The sequence below is a fragment of the Solanum lycopersicum genome, chromosome 11, assembly GCF_036512215.1.
Source record: "Solanum lycopersicum chromosome 11, SLM_r2.1".
Lineage (NCBI taxonomy): Eukaryota > Viridiplantae > Streptophyta > Magnoliopsida > Solanales > Solanaceae > Solanum > Solanum lycopersicum.
The window spans coordinates 12,783,612-12,807,787 of record NC_090810.1 but is presented as its reverse complement, the minus strand read 5'-3'; the positions used below and the strand labels follow the sequence as shown (position 1 = coordinate 12,807,787).

The 24,176-nt window shown below is 36.0% G+C and overlaps 2 protein-coding genes across 5 annotated transcripts; one reads left to right on the top strand and one right to left on the bottom strand.

The window, feature by feature from the left end:
- Positions 1-1,297: 1,297 nt before the first annotated feature.
- Positions 1,298-7,828, bottom strand: LOC101251643 (uncharacterized). Of its 4 annotated transcripts, none has more exons than XR_011212251.1 (7): positions 7,247-7,813; positions 7,081-7,156; positions 3,943-4,073; positions 3,788-3,858; positions 3,506-3,587; positions 1,622-1,712; positions 1,298-1,539 (listed from the first exon to the last, which is right to left on the bottom strand). XR_011212251.1 is itself a non-coding variant. In XM_004250367.5 (7 exons), the coding sequence occupies exons 1-6, from the start codon at positions 7,634-7,636 to the stop codon at positions 1,692-1,694; spliced, it is 771 nt and encodes a 256-aa protein (XP_004250415.1). In that variant the 5' UTR covers positions 7,637-7,828; the 3' UTR covers positions 1,298-1,539; positions 1,664-1,691. The 4 variants fall into 4 exon arrangements, 3 of the variants coding, with proteins under 3 accessions (XP_004250415.1, XP_010312863.1, XP_010312864.1); XM_004250367.5 differs by having other exon boundaries at positions 1,664-1,712; positions 7,247-7,828; XM_010314561.4 differs by having other exon boundaries at positions 1,622-1,672; positions 7,247-7,801.
- A 5,746-nt stretch (positions 7,829-13,574) lies between these two features.
- Positions 13,575-17,474, top strand: LOC138339244 (uncharacterized). Its single transcript, XM_069290827.1, has 7 exons — positions 13,575-13,795; positions 13,975-14,879; positions 14,982-15,209; positions 15,441-15,821; positions 15,924-16,151; positions 17,137-17,268; positions 17,326-17,474. The coding sequence occupies exons 1-7, from the start codon at positions 13,575-13,577 to the stop codon at positions 17,472-17,474; spliced, it is 2,244 nt and encodes a 747-aa protein (XP_069146928.1).
- Positions 17,475-24,176: the final 6,702 nt, after the last annotated feature.

Sequence of the window (24,176 nt, the reverse complement as noted above, 5' to 3'; positions counted from 1 at the left end):
TATCTCAATATGAATAAAAATTGTAATAATTATTCGTATAAATACAAACATTAATAGTTAATTATATAAATATTGATGATAATGATCAATTATATATATACAATGATAAGTGTAACTATACATATCTTTTTTACATAATACAAATATATTTTTAGTTTTTAATACAACTTTGATACAAATAATAACAATCAATTATACAAATACAATATTGAACTTGATCCAACATTGATACAAATGTATTGTCTAGAGTCCAAGTACACCTTAAATATAACATGACGAATATGATCCCGAAAGACCCAACAAGCTACTTGACATAAGACGTAGGAGAAGTACAATAAGGGTGAATAGGCCATATATGTCTTGTGTCATATAAGGAATGAACATAAATGTGTAAAAGTAAATTATGAGAGCATTTCTAACATTATAGAAGTGATCAGGGCATAACTCATACATCATTTACAAGTCTGAAACCTCAAACGATCATAAAAATAATAAAAGGCTCTATGATTTTACACTCGAATCATAAATACTCACCACTCAAAGTGATGAAAGATGAGCAATCCTGATCTAAGCACGAACAAGATGTAGTCTGATATGATTTTTCCGTGAGATAAGAGATGGAGTGGTGAAATTTTGTTATGAAGAAGGTATAATTATTATTTAGTTTAATAATTAATTAGTTTAAAATAATGTTAACAAAAGAAAAATAATTAATAAAGAAGAGAAAATTTTTTTTTTATAAAAAATCACAATTTCTGACATGGCGATGATGTAGTTGCAAGTTTATTGTAATCACACTCTTAGAATGGTGTTACACGTCTCAGGGTAGTATTACATTCACTTTTGAATAGTAAAATTGTGTATCGAGTCATCATGATAGTTTAATCGTGCAACTAACTTTTCGATATAAGTTCTGGAAGGAATTTATGCATTTTCCTTTATTACATTAATTATCTTTTAAGAAGGGTCAGCAATTGCTACAATACAAAGCAAACTAAATAAAAAGAATCAAAAGATTACAAAAAATAAAGAAATATTAACAAAATATTAAAGATTGCAAAATCAAAAAGAATAAATGAAAGATATTATCTTTCCTTCTTAACATTAAGTTATTAGCATGGAAAACACTTGCATCGCATAAAAGACGAACAACCTGCTACAACAACTTAAATAATCATTGCATTTTATCTTCTTTTTCTTTCAAGTCACAAAAGATGACACATCTTCTATAGTACATTTGGCACAAACGTAAGAGTCAGAGATCAAGAGGAATGATCAATAACTAATCCCTGGAAGCTATCTCAAATATACACCATCTATTATTGTGTCCATTGAATATCACCGTAATCAGTAATTATTCCACCATGTAAACTTAAACTAACATAAAACCAACGAAAACAAGAAGAAAAAGGAATTTACAATCAAATGTTGCAGGACTTTTCCAGCTACCAATGCACTACACCATCTGCCTTGCTTGAGAAACACAGCAGCAAGCCTAATGCCAAAACATAGAATAGACTCACCAGCACAACTTGTTTCCTGTAACAAATGTAACATTTGTAACTAAGTAGACATTGTTTATTCAACTGTATGAACCTGAAACCACCAGCAGCACCAGCACCTGAAGCTTGATATCGCAAGTGGAAATGAAGAGCAATAGTACCTGAGGATGCTAACATCATGAACGAGTCCTATTTTAGAGGCTTTATACCCTACACAGTAACATAACAAAAAAATTTCAGAAAGAAAAGCACGTGATGCCACTACCATTGTTCAATTCAATGTTGAAATCGGAACGAATGAAGTGTGTTGACGACTAGAAGTATAAATATTTTTTTCTTCAATTTTCAAGATTTGAAAGGTACTAAATGTCGACACCGAAATAAAATCTTTATTTTATAACTGTTGTGTGGGACAATTTGTGTACATCTCGACTGATTCACAAGTGCCTACTGTTTCCCACCAGCACAGGAATCAGGTAATTCCGTCCACAAAGACTTGGGCATATGGAAAGAAATCACTTGGTATTTTTGCCTCTGCTGGAATATGAACCTGAAACCTCATGGTTCTGGACTCACTAGATTTTGCAATAGAATCTTATGAAGTGGTAGAAACATTAAAAAGAACATTTTTATTCAATTACTAGATTTGTGGTTCCCATTTAAACTTCTTTTTTTCAACTTTCCAGGTTGGGTCACTTGAAGTAGATTCAACAGTTTACCTTCCTTTTATTTGGTGTGGTCATCCGTGTCTTCCACCTGTGAATCACAATTTCTCAGGCTTCCTTTCCACCCAAGTCCCATATCTCCATCTTTAGCCATCTCTACTTGGTTTGATCAGTAAGCCTCTACACAACCTTTTGAATGCGAGAGCACCTTGATTCACTCACCTATCCGCTTTATTCCCCCTCAACTTTTCCACATACCCATCTTGATCACCACTTTCCCCTAATGCTTTTGGTGCTGGAAAAATCTACATACACTGAATCTTTATTATTACTCTATATTTGCCAACTATCCACTTAAGTGCAAACACCTAATATGTGTTGGAACCGTTTTATACCACATCCGAGGGTGAGAAATCTGTACTTGTCCCTCCCTCCCTTGCATATGCAGTAACATATGGGGATTATGAAAATGGTTTAAATCACTTAAGCTATTTGTGTGCAACTTGACTTACTTTTAATAGGAAGACTGATAAAGCACAATCTGTTATATGGCTTATAGTGTCTGCAATTTTTATTCAAAAGATGCAGATCTTTTCCCTGTTCATAGTCGTGATGAGTAATTCAAGTCTGTCCTTAAGTTGTATACGAATGTGAGAATTTTTCTCTGAGCAGGTTTAGACAATCCTTCACAGGGTATGACTGCACCTAAATGTACTAGAAGAATTATACCCAAAAAGTTATATTACAATGCTATTAATTCTTGAAGTTTAGAGATTAGAGAGTTCGAAAAGATTGTTGTGCTAGGAATTAGGATTTAATACTATGACACAATCAAACATTATGATGTAATGCCCGAGAACACAAGTATGATGTCCAACTTTATTATATAATGCCAAAGGACATAAGGCTGATACCTAGGGCTGATTCTGATAGACTGAACCTCTTTCTCATTCTATTCAAACCTTAACCATCTATAAGCCATTACTCATCTTAAAGAATCCTTTAAACAACATTTGGCATTCTTTTCAGCCTCTGAAGACAAAAAACCAACCTCCTAACAGTACTGTGTGTCTCTCCAACATGAAGACCCGCTGTGAGCTGTAAGATCTGTTTCATGGAGGAGAAGGCTATAATGAAATTTCAACTCCGCCTTACACGCCGTTCGTCCACTTTTAGGCTGATGTCTATATCTCTACAAGTGATTCGAGCTGATGTTGCACAAGCACTAACTTTTTGCATGAGATGGAAATTATATAGATATTCATACAATTAATTAAATAAGAAACTAAGGTCCAATACTTGTGAGCTAAAATATCCATCGTAAGTGTGCATCTATACCTTGGATACTCTAAACTCATTCACAGCCATTCTGAGATTATCATCAGATAATAGCAACCTTGATAAAGCCCCTGTGCTCAACCTGTAAAAAAAGGTTCAACAAAATAAACATACCCTGCTTCCCAAATGACAGTTCAAGTTTTGAGGGATCTATGCAGGACATGTAACTTGTTAAACTGCCTTGAGTAAGATGAAACAAAGGATGTATGGAATTACACTATTAAGCAGAAGAAGTTTGACTAAATTTACAAGGAAATACAGTTTATTTCCACAAACACGTACCCCAACTTTTTTGCGGCATCTGATACCGAGCCCTCAACAGCAAAAAGTAGGTCCAGTAAAGCTTGCATTCCCTATGGATTAAAGAAGAACGACAGCCAAGAAAATATCACTACATTTGGCAGTTGTTAAGGACACGGAAAAAAGGAAACACATACCAAAGCAAACTTAGGATTGTTTGGTCCAATTTGAGGGCCACAATTTGAGCCCCTGACTGTTGATTTGGCAGGAAGAATTTGAAGCAGCTCTTGAGGAGGAGTATATGTATCAAGATCTATGTTGTTCCTAACTAGATGAAAAAAATAGAAAGTAAAATAAATGGAAGCATCTAGGAAAAGAGAGCCACATCAACATCATGCTAAACCTTAAGACGAGCTTAAACATATCCAAGGATGAAGACCAGTCCATTACCTCAACAACACATACCCAGTGTATTCCCATAGAGTGAGGTTTTGGGGAGGGTGGAGCGTAGGCAAACCTTACCTCTATCTCAAAGGTGAAGTAGAGGGGCTGTTTCCGATAGACAATTGGCTCAAGACAAATAATGAAGTACAAGACACAATAGGTAGTAACAAAAGAATAGACAATAGAACCAGTCCATTAACTACTCATGAGAAAGAAACTTCACAGGAAAACCAAACTTCAAAAGTTTTTAACTCCCAAACTATGAAAAATGTGTCCAGTTTACACTTTAAGCGTCATCTTGGCTTGTATTCCTGTTTTCAAATTTGTAGAATTTCAAAGAAAGTGAGTTGAGTAGCTATTGGTAAATCTTCTGTATCTTTTGACTTCCAGATATCAGGACACTGAATAATTTAGCCTACACAGTCACAAACATAATCTTTGTAAAATTTAGTTACCAAGCTCCTTGGTCAAACCAATATAGTTTGAGTTTGAGGTATAAAGTTGACTAATCGATTGAAGTTGGTCAAATTCTTATTTGACATGGATTTAGCAAAGAGACCAAAAATAACAGAAGCTGCTTTTTCTTTATCATAGTTCAGTCAATTGAGAAACTCCCAACAATTAAGGGGTGGTTTCAGCTGTGACACAGTTCTTTGTTTTTGATAAAGTAAGTTGTTGTATGTAAAAAGCATCAAGAAGATGCATGAATGATCAGCTAGGACACAGTTCTTGACTTCTTGTACTTCGTTTTATCTATATATTCCATTATTTTCAACAGATTTTTGCTTTTCATCTACTGGAAAGCCCTCTCTTTCTTCTACTGCTTCTTTGTATTCCCTAGTAACCGCCGATCTTCAGGACTCTTGAACTCAATTTTGTGGCACCTAAACCATAGAACTCAAGAAACTAAAGCCTAAAAGGTCCTATTATCACAATGCGCACATGAGTGGAGAAGGTGGGAGAGATACCAACAACTTATCTCGGCATGTCATTGGGGGTGAAGAATAAGTTAATAGGGATTTGGAATACGGTAGTGGAGAAATGCACTAGGAGATTAACAAATTGGAAGAGTCAATATCTTTCTAGGGGTGGCAGACTGACACTAGTCAATAGTGTTCTGGACACTTTGCCTTTTTATTTGATATCAATTTTTCCTACACCTGCCAGTGTAAGTAAAAGAATAGATGCACTGAGAAGAAACTTCTTCTGGCAGGGAAATAAAGGTAAGAAAATATATCACCTAATCAAATTGGAGGAGCTATTAGTAGACAAGAAGGCAGGGGGTCTAAAAATCAGAAACATGAAGAAGCAGAACCAGAGTTTGATGATGATATGGTTGTGAAAGGTTTCTACTGATGAAGGAAGGTTGTGGAAAGAAGCAATTGTTTCAAATATTGCATGGAAGATAAATGGATGAGTAAGATTGTAACAACACTCTATGGGTGCTCAGTCTGGAGCGCTATCAGGAAGGTATGGCCATTAATGCAGATCAAAACAAAGGTGAAGATTTGGAATGGACAGCGAACATTTTTTTGGCATGACAAATGGGCACAGCAAGGAACTATGAAACAACAACATCCAGAATTCTTTACGTTAAGTCAACAGCAACATGCCACAGTTGCCATGATGTGGACTGGTCACGGATGGAACTTATTCCTAAGGAGACATTTGAATGATTGGGAGATGGAAAAAGTTGCAGAATTTTACAATTCAGTAGCAGGTTTCAATAAGCTCAATGGAGGAGAGAACATACTGAAATGGAGTAAAGACAAGAATGGGAAGTTCTCTGTTAACTCAGCATACAAGGGGCTGAATTCAGCGGTGGTGAAGGAAAGTGATTGGCCTTGGAAGATGATTTGGACGCCAAAGATTCCTTACAAAGTTAACTGTTTCACCTGTCTTTTGGCAAAAGAGGCAGTTTTGACACAGAAAAACCTAAGTAAAAGGGGTCATCAATTAGTCGCCGAGTGTTTTCTATGTGGGGAACAACCTGAGACAATCAACCATCTTTTTTTTGCGTGGCAAGTGTACAAACCAACTATGGAGGATGTTTATATACCTAAAAGGGATCAGATGGGTGAAACTTGGAAGCATAGCGGATGTCCTAAGATGCAGGAACAAGGATGGCATGGTAGGTAAGGAGGAGAGATGGAAGATTGTCCTGGCTTGTATTTGGTGGTCAGTCTAGATTGAGAGGAACAAGAGGTGTTTTGAAGGAGTAAAAAGCAGCTTACAGATTCTTAAGATGAATTGCTTAGGCCTAATTTTTTTTTGGTGTGAGCAAAAATTATTAGCTCAAACAGAAGACATTTTTGATGTTTTAGACTTTTTGTAACGGTAACTTGAAACACAAGATGTAAGTTGTAATACCTTTGTTGTGAAACAATACCTGTTGGTATAGTATACCTGTGGTCATATAGAAGTAAATAGTAATGTTACCATTCTAAAAGAAAGTCCTATTATCACAAAAGGATATTTGCACTTAAATAGGCCTATTTCTCATGGTGCTAGGACATTGTCTGCCTCAAGATTAGGAAGGCGGACTCATTACACCAATAAAAAGAAATAAATGATTTTCATCAAGTCTCCTCTCTAGTTCCATGTTTTACTTAGGTCTCACTCCGCTATAGTACAAAAACAACTTTTAATGGGTTTCACAACTAATAGTCCTCGCACAACTTTGCTAACTCATCAGTGCACTCCAAGCTCATCACTTGATACAATCAACAAACCCCAAACTCAAAAAAATTCTCAAGCACAAAACTCAAAGTTAATAAGCATATACTACACAGCTGTTTATCACGCCGCTAACCACAGACTTAAAGATATAAATTTGTGTTATATAATAAGGCAGTGGTTCTGGAAGAAACAACAAAGAATAGATTGTATACCTTTAAGAGCCAGTAACGCTCGCAATCGAGATAAAGCAGACGCACGATTCATGTGTTGGGATCTATCCTCCACAGCCTAAATAAAACCCAAAATACCCAAACAAATAAAATTCCATTTCAAAATAAAAAAAGGTCATGAAAATCTAGCAAATCATCAAAACAAAACCTGAGCAATAATCCCTGTTGGGCTATGCTTCAAACGCACAGCTGATTCACGCTTGTTACGGTGCTGTCCACCAGGACCTGAAGCCTTGAAAGTGCTCAATTCACACTGTTTCATCAACTCCTCATCCGACATCAACAAGTAGTCTCTACCACCAATCCCCGTATCAACACATCCGTCTCCATTGGTGCTGTATTTAGCTGAAAATAACGACCCAAATTCTTGAAATTGCTCACCAACGGGTACAGAAAACAATGACCCAATTCTCTTGCTAATTCTTGGAGTTGAGTATGAGCTAGAAATGGAGATCGAAATTGGGCGATAAACAGAAGGTGTTAATATGGAGATAGATTTAGGAAGATTTAGAAACGATTTGAAAACGGAACGAAACATATGGATTCTCAAAATTAGCGTTTGTTTTCAAACCTTTTGAGGAGGATGAGAACATAAAAGGAGGATTTGGCCTGCATTCTTAAACAATGCCCAAACTTATCACTTTATTCACAATATATTATAGGAAGAATGGTTTCAAATGAATTCTCAAATATTTAAATTGATACAAAATCATTCTTCATCTATGTTCTTAAACTACTCCTGATGTTAATTCTTTAATTATATTTGTTATTATTTTTAATAATTTCCTAAAGTAAAATTATTCAATATTTATATTATATTGTTTAATGTGATTGATCCAAATTTAAATTCTTCTCGAATAAATAATAAAAATAATATTTAAAAAAAATTATTTTTTTATAAAACCATTGATATTTCATATTTTGACATGATACATTTAAAAATAATATTGAAAACAATTAATTTCATAATCTTCCTATTAGCCTATTTTAAAGGGTAAAACATATCCACACTGAGTTTTTGCATCAATCCAATATATGCATGTCATGTGTTTAAATTTAGAGCTCATTTTACTTAATTTTAATTAATTAACATGTGTTTTACTATCAAATCACATAATAATGAAAATTGTATTAATTTGATGTGAACATCCGATGCAGATAAGTTTTTTCCCATTTTAAATTAAACTCAATTTATTATAATGTAACTCAACTCAAAAATGAGGATCCAACTGAAATCCATAAATAATTAATTTATCTTATTTATTTTCTCTTTATTCTTTTTTTAATCTCTTATTCTTAATTAAAATATTCGGAACTCAAACTTCAAATGGTCTAACATATTTATATTCTTTTAATTAGTATTATTGTCATAATGGCATGAGGATGGGAATATGATTATTTTTATTTTTACTTATAATTAAGGGTACACACAAAAGAAAAATATAATTTTTGTACATATTTGCTTAATTAAATTATCTTTTATTGAACTAATTATTTCTATATGAATGCATCATTATTTTCCTCCTTTTTTCTCTCTTGTTTGTCATAAATTTTTTAAAATGGTGGACAAGATCCAAACTAAAAAATGGAAGAGACAGGAAGTAAGGGTCGGGGAGGAAGGAGCGTAGAGAGTAGATATTGTTGACATCAAATTTTGGTCTGATAGTTGTAAAGTTAATAATTTTTGAGTATTTTATTTTTGATAGTTCAAAATACTTGTTTTATCATTTTAATGCAATTTTTTGATAATCAACCTTTTTCTCAAATTATTAGGATTTTTATCAGTTGTTCTTTTTATATATTTTTTTCGCCGGACGTTCAAATATTTCTTCATTTTTTATTAAATCATTTTTTCTGTTAAATTACATTTTTTACTTGTTATTGATTACGTGCATTACATTTTTCAAATTCATTTTTCTCTATTACATTGTTAATATGAATTTTGATATTTTGTGCAGTCTAAAAATTCATCCAAATACATTTGTATAGATAGATATTTTATCAACCAACAAATTTTTGTGTCACAATCTCGAGCTCATAACTTAGGCCCATTTTTAATAATTTCCTACATATAGAAGATTTAGCTCATTAGGTTAAGAATGTGATGAAATATCTTCAAATTAGGGTTGAGAATTTTCAGATTTTTATTGACAAGGGTTTAACTTTTCATTATTTTTCCGGTCACCACCACCCCAGAATCCGATGAAGTTCCAGCAATCCAAAAGACCCCAAAACTCCATTGTTACTCATTGAAACTCTTCAACATAGCAACCAAAATCCCATTTTGTTTTCCTCATTTTTCCGGTGAAACTACTATTTTTTAACCAACATCCATGAATTTCAAAAATCATCTGCTCTCTTCCTTTTCCATTTCCGTTTCCGACCAGCAACCATGACCAACCAAACACCCATTTTACTTTTCTTTCTCCGGCAAACAACCAGCCCTCAACACCCCCCCCCCCCCCCCGCGCGGTTCTTTCTTCTCCGTTCTCCCTCAATAAACCTCCAAACCCCACCTGAAACCAACGGTAACAACACCGAAACAACTCTACCAGACCTCCCTCTCTCATAGTTCAGAAATCCGCCAGCAAAGCCACCAGACCCAACCCTTCTCTTTTTCCCTGTTGCTGCCAGTAGTTCTCTCCAACAGCAACAAATGACCTATTTTTTCCATCAAAACCACCACCTGAAACCCCGAGGAACACCAACCAGAAAACCAGCCCAACCCACTTCCGTTCTGTAATGACCCGCTAGGTCGTTTTGATAACTAGGACCATTTTGACTTGTTCCATTAAATTTAATTGGAAGCTTTGAAATAATTCGGTGACTACACTTAGTTAGTTATCTGATTTTTTTATATAATTAATTTAATAAGAAAGTAATGGACCGAACCTGAGATCCATTCCATACCCTTGGCCCATATAATAAGTAAAGGAAGTTAGTGGGATTTACTCATTTGAGATCAAAATTATTTTATTTGTTTGGAAGAGGAAGAACCGAGGCAGTAGTGCGGCACCACCACATTAAGAACCAAGAAGGTACAGTTCGTGTACCCATTTTATACTTGTAGAATAACAGACACCATTTAATTAATATGTGTGGACTATATATGATGTAAAGGCTAACATTATTTTAATTATGTTGGAAGAAAACATAGTGGGATACTTTATTGTGAGAGTAATATATAATTTGAGTGGATGATAGATGTAAATAGAGGCAATAGGGTGCTGGTGTTGTTGGCCAATGATAATTGGAGTGTGACTTAAAGGGTTTAAAAAAAAAACAAATAGAAGAAAGGGTATTAACGTTCTGGACTTTATCTTTTTGTTTCACTAGTAAGTTTTCTCTTGGGATAGGAGACAATTTTATTGGCTTATTATGTTAATGTGATAATGTTAGGTTTATTAATTTATCTTTGCAAGAGTTGGCTGGAAAAATAAATAATATAAATAAAAAATTAAGGAACTAAGGTACAGTAGTTGTGGAAGTTTAGAGTTTTGCTAATTTTCGTTTAAATTTTCGTTACTATTCTTGTCACTCACTATTAATTAGTAAGCCTAATTTATATGAACACTATTAGGATATGATATTTAGTGGAATTAAGACTCAACTCTTAATTTAAAATTTAGGAATATGAGACTTGACATACTAGAGGACACTAAAATTTATGAATTTAATTATTTATCATGGATGTTAGTTTTGGTATCATTAGGTTGAATGAGTTTTGAGGTTCGGAATAGAGGTATAACTCTATGGATGTTTATAGATTTATTTGATTATGAATATTGCATAATTGGTAGATTGGAACGTTTGGAAATTTTGCTAAAAGGAAAGGAAATATCGTGAGGATTGGTGGCACGTGTTCAACATTTAAGGTATGTTAAGACTTTTTAGACTTGTTGAAGGACGTTTTTCCTAATTAAAGATTAAAAATGAAAATAGACAAAGGGGGTAAGGGCGAAAGATGGGGGTCTCGTATCAATGATGTGACGGGCATTGGTACGAGTACCGGTGTTATAAAATGGAAAGTTACTACTATAGAATGTAGATTGTAATTTGAGAATCTGCCAAAGCATATGGGCATTAGATGATATATTATTGACTTGAAATTTTTGTGTGATTTTATTTTTTTTACACCCGTATAGTTGTGATAATTGAGGTGGTTGTGTATTATGTCGATATTTATTGAGTGAGATGCATCATCATCCCCTTATTTTGAAATAATATTGTATACATGCATTGACATGAGATTGAGTATAAGATAGGCACGTGGAGATCGTCCGTGTTGGGGATGTTAAGATGTTAAGATTGTAATTTGGGCACGTGGAGACCGTTCGTGCAGAAATTGTTTGATATTATGATGTTGCGTTGAGATCATCCGCACAAATACGTGGAGATCGTCCGTGTCGGTATATGGACCTCGCGAGTCTCCCATGGGTCATGAACTCTCGATGTATTTCCGAGGAGTATCATGTATATATGGTTGAGTGTGTACTGGGTATTCTGAGACAATTTATTACATGGTGTTATATTGCATTGCATTTCATCACATCATTTATTTTGATGATTATGTGTTTTGTTTGGTGGTTGGAAAATACTTGATGTTTGATTACCTTTATTGATGAGACCTAAATAGTGAGTGTAATATATATATATATATATATATATATATATATATATATATATATATATATATATATATATATACTTATATAATTTACGAATTTATTTTTTTGTATAAACTCTCGTCACTACTTCTTCGTTGTCGGTCAATGAGACATACTGGGTACACGTGGTTTCGTACTCATACTACGCTTGTTGCACTCTTTGTGGTGCAGATTCGATTCCGAGTAGGAGCACATCTCGTGGAGAAAATTGAGTCCGGCTTGAAGTTCTTGGAGTTGTGGTGCGCTGCTTGGCTGTTCCGTGGCCCACACCTCCCTCTATCTTTACGTATTCTGTTATTCAGTATTCAGACAGGATATCCCTTAAGTTAGATTTGTCATTTTAGTTTCAGACTTGCATCGTATTCTAGAAGCTCTTGTAATTATGACACCAATTCTTGGGTAATATTTTTTTTTCAGTTTTTCGCATTCGTACTTATAAGGAACTCAGTGTTGGAGAATTGACAATTTATTGTCTTTTCACTTATTAGTTAGTTAAGTTGTTAAAATATGTTCGTTGGCTTACCTATTAGTGGGGAACGTAGGTGCCATCACGACTCCTGATTCTTGGGTCGTGACAAATTTGGTATCAGATCCCTAGGTTCATCGGTCTCAAGAGTACAAGAGCAATGTCTAGTAGAGTCTTGCGAATCGGTATGAAGACGTCCATACCTATCTTCGAGAGGCTATAGGACATTTAGAAAATATTCTATTTTTTTATACATTATCGTGCACACTTGACCTTGTAGAAATTCTAATCTTGATATCTCATTCTCTCTCAGATGGCAAGGAATTGTACATCGGCAAGTAGTGGTCAGGATCCTATTCCTGCGCCTACTTTTGGGAATACTATCCGAGGTGGGGGTAGGGGACGAGCTCGAGGTCGGGGTAGGGGCCGTATTGCAGCACTTGTGGATGGTCAAGAACCAATAGCTACCCAGGGTCATGATAGGACCGTACCTCCTGATGCAAAGGTTATTCATGGGGATGTGCAAGATCGTGCCGAGGGGGATGGGCCAACTCAGGCTCCACCAGTACTGTTTTCCCCCCTGTGCTTCAAGATACCTTGGCTCGTATGTTAGGAATACTAGCGGGGATGGCCCAGGCAGGAGCTTTGCCTGTCACTTCTGATGGCTCACAGACCCATGTTGGAGGTCAAACTCCAGATCCGATAGTTGCTCCAGATTCTCAGACTACCAGGACTCAGCCAGCTGCCGCTGTAGCTCCTCGTTTGGATAGTATGGAGTTTCCAGATATGATATCACATTTGGTGAACAAGCCTTCTATGACTATTGATGAGCAAAAGATGTTTGGGAGGTTCAAACTAATGAATCCTCCTACTTATACTGGTGACTTAGCTGAGGATGCATATGAATTTATAATTAGTTGTCACGAGAGGTTGCATAATCTTGGATTAGTGGAGTCTCATGGAGTTGACTACACAACGTTTCAGATGACTGGCTCTACTAAGCAGTGGTGGAGGGATTATATTAGTAGTAGGCCAGCTGGATCCCATCCACTATCCTGGACTCAGTTTACTTAGGTATTTCTATCCAAATTTGTTCCACGCAGTGAGAGGGAGCGCAAGAGGGCCGAGTTTGAGGGTTTGCAGCTAAATGGTATGTCAGTTGCAGAGTATGAGGGTAAATTTCATGCCTTGGCTAGGCATGCTTCGATGATACTTCCCACAGAGCCTGAGAGAGTGAGAAGGTTTGTTAAGGGGATGATTATTCCGATCCGTCTAGGAGTTTCTCAAGTTGCTGCTTCTGGTGTTCCATTCCAGAAAGTGGTAGATGCTGCTAAAGAGTTGGAATGATTCGGCGTGAGGGATTTGAGCAGCGAGAGGGAAAGAGGACTCGTTATTCAGGTGATTATGGTGGTGCTCCGCCTAGGAGTCGGGGTTACTTGGGCAGAGGTTATCACCCTCAGTCCAGCAGACCCATTCATGCTGCTATACTAGCGTCTGACGCTAGTTACACTGGCATAACTCTTCGAGCTCGATTCATACTTCGCAGGGTTCACCTTCTAGACCTGTAGTTCGTGGAGGGCATTCTGGTCATTCAGGTTCCTCTCATCAGCCTGCGTCTCGTAGGGGCTGTTTTGAGTGTGGTGACACGGGACACTTTGTGAGAGACTGCCCTAGGACCAGACGTGGTGGCTTACATCAGGGTTCTCAGGCTTCGACTTCCAGGGCTGCATAACCTCCATCTAGGGGTGGGGCACAAAATGGTAGAGGTACTTCTCATTCAGGTAGAGGTGGTTCTCCTTCTGGTCGAGGTGGTGGTCGTGGAGGTTCACAATCTGATGGAGGTCGTTCTCACTGTTATGCTTTTCCAGGTAGGCCAAAGGCTGAGGCTTCAGATGCTGTTATCACAGGTATTATTCCAGTTTGTCATCGATCAACTACTGTATTATTCGATCCAGGATCTACTTATTCTTATGTGTCCACATATTTTTCTCCTAGTCTAGATATATTATGTGAGTCTCTTGATTTGCCGATACGTGTTTCTACTCCTGTCGGGGATTCTGTAGTTGTAGATCGGGTGTATCGATTATGTACTGTTACCTTGACGGGGTATGACACTCATGCAGATTTAAAGATCTTAGATATGATAGATTTTGATGTGATTCTCGGTATGGATCGGTTATCTTCTTACCACACAATTTTAAATTGTCATGCCAAGACCATCACTTTAGCTATGCCTGGAATTCCTATAGTAGAATGGAGAGGTTCTCTTGGTCACCCTTCTAAGGGTGTGATATCATTCCTTAAGGATCGTCAGTTGGTACAAAGAGGATGCTTAGCTTACTTGGCACATATTCGAGATACTAGTGTTGAGACTCCTATGCTTGAGTCTATTCCAGTGGTGAGTGAATTTTCAGAGGTATTCCCGACCAATTTGCCAAGTCTTCCACCAGATCGTGATATTGATTTTTGTATTGATGTGGAGCCAGACACTCAGCCTATTTCCATTCCTCCTTATCGTATGGCACCGTCTGAATTGAAAGAGTTGAAGGAGCAGTTGCAGGATTTGTTGAGTAAAGGTTTTATTATACCAAGTATATCTCCTTGGGGTGCTCCAGTGTTATTTGTGAAGAAGAAAGATGGATCTATGCGTATGTGTATTGACTATCGGCAGTTGAACAAGGTAACCAACAGAAATAAGTATCCGATACCTCGTATTGATGATTTATTTGATCAGTTACAGGGTGCTTCAGTTATCTCCAAAATTGACTTGAGATCTGGTTATCATCAGCTGAAGGTTAGGGCGGATGATATCCCTAAGACGGCTTTTCGAACACGTTATGGTCATTACGAGTTTTTGGTGATGTCTTTCGGATTGACTTATGCCCTAGCAGCTTTTATGGACGTGATGCATGGAGTGTTCAGACCGTATTTAGATTCCTTTGTTATTGTCTTCATAGATGATATATTGATATACTCACGTACTAAGGAGGAACATGAGCATCATTTGAGGATTGTTCTTGGGATTCTAAAGGAGAAGAAGCTTTATGCAAAGTTTTCAAAGTGTGAGTTTTGGCTTAGTTCGGTAGCATTCTTGGGACATGTAGTGTCCAAGGAGGGTATCATGGTGGATCCTAAGAAGATTGAGGCGGTTAGAGATTGGGTCAGACCTGCTTCAGTTACTGAGATTCGGAGTTTCTTGGGCCTTGCAGGTTATTATCAACGGTTTGTTGAGGGTTTCTCATCCATTGCGTCTCCATTAACTAGACTGACAACGAAGGAGGTGGCTTTTCAGTGGTCTGACGAATATGAGGTTAGTTTCCAAAAGCTCAAGACTTTATTGACTACTGCTCCGATTTTGACCCTACCCGTGGAGGGAGGGGGTTTTGTTGTATATTGTGATGCTTCTCGGATTGGTCTTGGTTGTGTATTAATGCAGAAGGGAAAAGTGATAGCTTATGCTTCGAGACAGTTTAAAGTTCATGAGAAGAATTATCCTATTCATGATTTAGAGTTGGCGGCTGTTGTGTTTGCATTGAAGATTTGGAGACATTATCTTTATGGCGTGCATTGCGAGGTGTTCACGGATCATCGTAGTCTCCAATCTATATTCAATCAGAGGTATCTAAATTTGAGGCAGCGGAGATGGTTGGAGTTGCTCAAGGACTACGATATGACTATTCTTTATCATCCAGGCAAGGCAAATGTTGTAGCAGATGCCTTGAGTCGAAAGGCGGTAAGTATGGGTAGTTTAGCCATGTTACAGGTTGGCGAGCGTCCTTTAGCTAGGGATTCCCAATCCTTGGCCAATAGTTTTGTGAGACTTGATATTACAGAATCTGGTAAGGTGTTGGCTTATATGGAGGCTAGGTCATCCTTGTTGGAGCAGATTCGGGCTCAACAGTTTGATGATGGTGATTTATGTAAGATAGGGACAAGGTGTTAAAAGGAGAAGCCATGGCTGCAATTCTTGATAGTGAAGGAGTTTTGAGGATTAAAGGTCATATTTGTGTTCCTCGTACAAGTGATTTGACTAGATTAATCATGGAGGAGGCCCATAGTTTGAGGTACTCTATTCATCCGGGGGCTACTAAGATGTATCGTGACTTGAAACAACATTATTGGTGGTGTCGTATGAAGAGGGACAGAGTAGATTTTGTATCTCGTTGTTTGAATTGTCAGCAAGTGAAGTATGAACACCAAAGGCCTGGAGGTGTGACACAAAGGATGCCTATACCTGAGTGGAAGTGGGAGCGTATTGCTATGGACTTTGTGGTAGGATTGCCACGCACCTTGGGTAAGTTCGATGCTATATGGGTCATTGTGGATCGACTGACTAAGTCTGCACACTTTCTACCAGTTCAAACTACCTATAACTCAGAAAGGTTAGCCAAGATTTATATTCGGGAGGTAGTTCGGTTGCATGGAGTTCCTACATCTATTATTTCAGATCGTGGCACCCAATTTACATCTCATTTCTGGCGGTCTATGCAGAAAGAGTTGGGCACTCGGGTGGATCTTAGTACAGCCTTTCACCCTCAGACTGATGGTCAGTCTGAGCGCACTATTCAGGTTCTTGAGGACATGTTGCGGGCATGTGTGATTGACTTTGGTGGTCAGTGGGATCAGTTCTTGCCTTAAGAAGAGTTTGCTTACAATAATAGTTATCATTCGAGCATTGAGATGGCACCATTCGAGGCACTGTATGGTAGGAGATGTCGATCTCCAATTGGCTAGTTTGATGCATTTGAGGTTAGACCATGGGGTACAGATTTGTTGAGGGAGTCTTTGGACAAGGTCAAGTTGATCTAAGATAGGCTTCTCATGGCTCAAAGCAGGCAAAAGAGTTACGCATATAGGAAGGTTCATGATTTGGAGTTTATGGTTGGAGAAAGCGTTCTACTTAAGGTATCACCCATGAAGGGTGTGATGAGATTGGAAAGAAGGGCAAGTTGAGTCCAAGGTACATTGGTCTTTTCGAGATTGTGGAGCGTATTGGTGAGGTGGCATATCAGTTGGCTTTGCCACCTAGGTTGTCAGGTGTCCATCTTAAGAAGTAACATCAGGGTGGTGATCATGTGATTCAATGGGATTTAGTGTTACTTGATCAAAATTTCACTTTTGAGGAAGATCCGATCACCATTTTGGATAGGCAAATTTGGAAGCTGAGGTCCAAGGAGATTGCTTCAGTAAAGGTTCAGTGGAAGCATCGTCCAGTGGAGGAGGCTACATGGGAGATAGAGTAAGACTTGAGGAGTAAATATCATCATCTTTTTTAGCATTCAGGTTAGCTCTTTTCTTTCTCCGTTCGAGGATGAACGTTTGTTTAAGTGGTATTTAAACACCAAGGAACACCAACCAGAAAACCAGCCCAACCCACTTCCGTTCTGTAATGACCCGCTAGGTCGTTTTGATAACTAGGACCATTTTGACTTGTTCCATTAAATTTAATTGGAAGCTTTGAAATAATTTGGTGACTACACTTAGTTAGTTATCTGATTTTTTTATATAATTAATTTAATAAGAAAGTAATGGGCCGAACCTGAGATCCATTCCATACCCTTGGCCCATATAATAATTAAAGGAAGTTAGTGGGATTTACTCATTTGAGATCAAAATTATTTTATTTGTTTGGAAAAGGAAGAACAGAGGCAGTAGTGCGGCACCACCACATTAAGAACCAAGAAGGTACAGTTCGTATACCCATTTTATACTTGTAGAATAGCAGACACCATTTAATTAATATGTGTGAACTATATATGATGTAAAGGCTAACATTATTTTAATTATGTTGGAAGAAAACATAGTGGGATACTTTATTGTGAGAGTAATATATAATTTGAGTGGATGATAGATGTAAATAGAGGCAATAGGGTGCTGGTGTTGTTGGCCAATGATAATTGGAGTGTGACTTAAAGGGTTTAAAAAAAAACAAATAGAAGAAAGGGTATTAACGTTCTGGACTTTATCTTGTTGTTTCACTAGTAAGTTTTCTCTTGGGATAGGAGACAATTTTGTTGGCTTATTATGTTAATGTGATAATGTTAGGTTTATTAATTTATCTTTGCAAGAGTTGGCTGGAAAAATAAATAATATAAATAAAAAATTAAGGAACTAAGGTACAGTAGTTGTGGAAGTTTAGAGTTTTGCTAATTTTCGTTTAAATTTTCGTTACTATTCTTGTCACTCACTATTAATTAGTAAGCCTAATTTATATGAACACTATTAGGATATGATATTTAGTGGAATTAAGACTCAACTCTTAATTTAAAATTTAGGAATATGAGACTTGACATACTAGAGGACACTAAAATTTATGAATTTAATTATTTATCATGGATGTTAGTTTTGGTATCATTAGGTTGAATGAGTTTTGAGGTTCGGAATAGAGGTATAACTCTATGGATGTTTATAGATTTATTTGATTATGAATATTGCATAATTGGTAGATTGGGAACGTTTGGAAACTTTGCGAAAAGGAAAGGAAATATCGTGAGGATTGGTGGCACGTGTTCGACATTTAAGGTATGTTAAGACTTTTTAGACTTGATGAAGGACGTTTTTCCTAATTAAATATTAAAAATGAAAATAGACAAAGGGGGTAAGGGCGAAAGACGGGGGTCTCGTATCAATAATGTGACGGGCATTGGTACGAGTACCGGTGTTATAAAACGAAAAGTTACTACTATAGATTGTGGATTGTAATTTGAGAATCTGCCAAAGCATATGTGCGTTAGATGATATATTATTGACTTGAAATTTTTGTGTGTTTTTATTTTTTTACACCCGTATAGTTGTGATAATTGAGGTGGTTGTGTATTATGTCGATATTTATTGAGTGAGATGCATCATCATCCCCTTATTTTGAAATAATATTGTATACATGCATTGAAATGAGATTGAGTATAAGATAGGCACGTGGAGATCGTCCGTGCTGGGGATGTTAAGATGTTAAGATTGTAATTTGGGCACGTGGAGACCGTCCGTGCGGAAATTGTTTGATATTATGATGTTGCGTTGAGATCATCCGCACAGACACGTGGAGATCGTCCGTGTCGGTATATGGACCTCGCGAGTCCCCCATGGGTCATGAACTCTCGATGTATTTCCGAGGAGTATCATGTATATACGGTTGAGTGTGTACTGGGTATTCTGAGACAATTTATTACATGGTGTTATATTGCATTGCATTTCATCACATCATTTATTTTGATGATTATGTGTTTTGTTTGGTGGTTGGAAAATACTTGATGTTTGATTACCTTTATTGATGAGACCTAAATAGTGAGTGTAATATATATATATATATATATATATATATATATATATATATATATTACTTTAAAAGAAAGAAAAAAAATGACTTTAAAAGAAAGAAAAAAAAAGAAATGTTCAAAATTCCCCATAAGTTTAAGCAAGCAAAATTTCAAGAAAAGAAGGAAAACACTCCAAACAAAAAGGAGAAATTTCAAAAGGGGAAAAACTCAGACAAACAAAGTTTCAAACAAGTCAAAAAAGCATAAGAAGGGACAACAAATAGAATCAAACACTAAAAGCGTAATAATTGTTGAAAACATCTATTTAGTGCAATGCTCAAGAAGGGAATAAGTTACTTTTATTCCAAATGACTGTCCTACCAATCCCTAAGCCTAAATTACAAGCTATTAACAAGTCCTAAATGATTTCAATTCAAATGTTCTCACATTAGTGGAGATTTACATGAAGGTCAAGCCTATGGTATCACAATTGCATGCATTGAACATTTTTTCTGAGTGTGAGTGTGCTTTTCCAGATGTTCCCAAATCAAAGCACTTTAAACTGTGCGCAAATTGAAAATTTCTTTCTTGTGAGGGCACTTGAAACATGATGTAAGGTCTAGTTCAAAGACTTTGTCTGAAGTAAGATGAACAAATCTTGTCGTTACTTAAGAACATTTGAGGTACTACATGAATCCATAGGACTTATCTTGAAATCAATCTCAATTAAAAGATAAATAATTGTGAGAAAATTTTCTACAATACTATTGTTGGTGCTGACCAAGTTAAAATATGTTTCATCGTTCATAAAATGAAAAAGGGTTGAAACCCACTTTTTGTATTTGTCCAGTGGACCATTTCATTATTGATATTTGTCCAAATAACTTTGTGTACTGCTTCAAAGTTCAAATTGCATTTTTTGGTAGGCATACCCTTCAAAATGACATCTTTTAAATTTGGGTCGTCATACCTTTCAAACTGATATCATTTTAAATTTTGGGTCGTCATATATTTCAAAATGACATCTTTTTAAATTTAGATCGTCCTACTTTCAAAATGACATCTTTTCATTTTTGGGTCGTCATATCCTTCAAAATGACGTCTTTTAAAATTTGGATCGTCATACTCTTTAGAATGATATTTTCTTAAATTTAGGTAGTCATACCCTTCAAAATGATGTCTTTTTAAATTTAAGTCTTCAACCTTTCAAAATGATATTTTTTTCAAAAAAAAAGTTAATCTGTTACCTCAAATAAAATAACTTTTTCCAAATTGGTTTGTCATGACGTTCAATATGACACTTTTTATTATTTAATCTCAAATTGTCATTTGTTTTTAATTCATAATGTTATTAAGTTCAAATTGCCCATCAGTTAGTTACCTTGTCCATAGGAGGCCATGGTTGTATATTTTATGTTGCTTTTATGTTATATTTGCTACTAACATTGTTATTGCAGATTTTGTGATACACCATTCATATTAAGTTAAAGATTGGATTGTTATCTCTCTTCAAACGACATGTTATATTCAAGATTAGGTTGTCATCTCCTTCAAATGGCATGTTAAGTTCAAGAGTGGGTTGTCATCTCCTTTCAAATGACACGTTAAATTCAATATTAGGTTGTCATCTTCCTTCAAATGGCATGTTTAGTTCATGTTGGGTCGCCCGCCTTTCAAAGAGACACATTGAATTGTCACCTCGTTTAAAGTGACGTGTTATATTGAAGTTGGATCATCCGCTTTTCAAAGAGACATGTTGGGTTGTCACCTCGTTGAGGGTGACAATATTCAGGATTGGGTTGTCATCTCCCTTCAAATGACATGTTAATTTGAAGTTGGGTCGTTCGTATTTTTAACAGACGCGTTGGGTTGTCACCTCATTCAAAGTGACATGTTATATTCAAGTTGGATTGTCCGCCTTTTAAAGAGATACGTTGATTTGTCACCTCGTTCAAAGTGACATGTAATATTTAAGCTGGGTTGTCACCTCGTTCAAAGTGACATGTTGAGTTCAAATTGGGTCATTCTCCTTTCAAAGAGACAACTTGGGTTGTCACCTCGTTCAAAGTAACATGTTAAGTTCAAGTTGGCTCGTCCGCCTTAAAAAAAGACACGTTGGGTTGTCACCTCATTCACTATGACATGTTATATTCAAATTGAGTCATCCGCCTTTCAAAGAGACACGTTGGGTTGTGACCTCGTTCAAAGTGATATGTTAAATTCAAGTTGGGTCGTCCGCCTTTCAAAGAGACAAGTTGGGTTGTCACCTCGTTCAAAGTGACATGTTCTATTCAAGTTGGATCATCCGCTTTTCAAAGAGACAAGTTGGGTTGTTACTTCGTTCAAAGCGACATGTTATATTCAGATTGGGTCGTCCGCCTTTCAAAGAGACACGTTGGGTTGTCACCTCATTTAAAGTGACATGCTATATTCAAGATTTGGTTGTCATCTTCCTTCAAATGACATGGTATGTTTAAGTTGGGTTGTCCACCTTTCAAAGAGACAAGTTGGATTATTATCTCCCTTCAAATGACACACTAAGTGCAAGTTGGGTCATCCGTCATTCAAAGAGACAAGTTAGGTTGTCACCTCGTTCAAAGTGACATGTTAATTCAAATAGAATCGTCCACCTTTCAAAGTGACATGTTAGGTTGTCACCTCATTCAATGTGACATGTTATATTCAATGAAGTTCCAGAAATGAAGTTCACGTTTCAGTGAAAACATTATTTTTTGTTTGTTGGTTTGGTAAAGTGTTAAAGAAATATTTATTGTTTGTTTGTATTCATGCCCTATGACCACTTTATCTTGTATTCATGTCTACCTACCACTTTATCTTTTGTGGAATCTCTTTATCTTGTATTCATGTCTACCTACCACTTTATCTTTTTTAGGAATCTTTTGTTGTGGACCACTTTTAGCCAATTAGAGATTAAAAAATTGGGAGTTGTCTACGCTTTTGAATTTTAAAAAAAAAACCGTTCCCTTGTATAAAAGATTCTAACTCAGGATTCTAACTTTGACATTATAAAATTAAAACTTGTCTGTGCAGGTTATTGTGTGACTTACTTAACTAATATGACTTTCTTAATGTACTCAATGTGACTAACTTACTGTATGTGACTAACTAACTTAAGTAAGGTGACTTACTAATTGAATTACTTAATCCTAATGTGCTTCAAAACTATCCTTCAAGTGAACTGAACCTTAGTTGAAGATAAAAAAAAACTAGATTGCTTCCATTGCCTTTCTTCCCTGATTAAAAAGATCATTAATTTACTTTGAGCAATGCAAAGTTAGAATGGAATTGTTATTAAAACACAGTATCTTGAAATTGTAATTCTATTTAAATGAAAAACAATCAATGGTAAAGTGAATTTCTGGTTGAGTTATTACGTAAAATTCAAGTTAATCCAAGGAAAGAAATTTGATTAAACAAATAAAATGTCTATTCATGGCTTAATAACATAAGAGAAACAAATTAGGAAGAATTAGGAAATTAATGTAATTAGCCTACATAATGATCTTGGGTGTTAAAATTTTATGAGGCTGCTGCTAAATTTATGCATTAAGAGAGTTATAATTTTATGAACCATAAGCCTAGCCTTGAGCACGATGGTTACATTGCCTTTAGAATAAATATGCATAGCTTAACACATATGTATTTGCTAGCTTATTGGTGCAACCTGCTCATAATAAATGATGAAGATACCATGATAGAGATGATATTAAATTTGCAGAATCTGTAACTTTTGATGAACTATCTATTGTTATTTTGACATAAAAAATAAACCCTTATTAAAAGAGAAGTCGAAAACAGTTGAATAGCTCACTATTATTTCATCTAACTGTCTTATACTCACTGTTGCTTATGTTATTTCATAAATCTTTGTAGGTCATTAAAATGGTTGAAGTTACAATATACTTTCATCATGTTGACCAGTCCAGAATCACATTATAATAGAAGAAGTGTGACTTATTGGAAAGGATAATGATCAGGACCTTATATCTTTTTTAGACTTAGTGAATGAGTACACAAATAATTTAGGCTTTGTGGGTGTGCAAGAACTTATTGTTCTTGATCCAACCGGGAAATATTTTGAAATAATAGGTGATGAGGGAGTTAGGAACTTAGCATCTTTTATATCTAGTGAATATAAATCAATTCACTTGTTTGCTACGGATGATTGTGAATTGTCTATTAATGTAACTGATATTTTGATGCATGATGGGTCATTTTTACTTTCACCAATTATTAATGAGGGTACAGATTGTAGTGAAAGTGATGATGACAGTAATGATGGAATGGTATTTAGTTGTTCAAATTATGAAATAGAAGAATTAGAAAATTTCGTCACTAAAAAAAGAGATACTGATAGTTTGCAAGATTATAAGGAGATTGTTAAGGGTATGACCTTCAAAGACATAGCTGAAGCAAAACAATTTTGTAAACTTTATGCTCTAGCTAAGAAGATAAAACTTTATGGTGAAGAGTGATAAAAACAGATTGAGGTATACATGTGCTGCTGATGACTGTCCATTTTTACTTCTTATTTTTGGGGATATGACTACTCCTGGTGTTAGTGTCAAAACACTTGTAGATCATATAGAGTGTGGAACATCATATGACAACTCTGCAGTAGATTACTCAACAATAGCTTAGTATTTTAAGGACATATCGCAAAGTGACCCC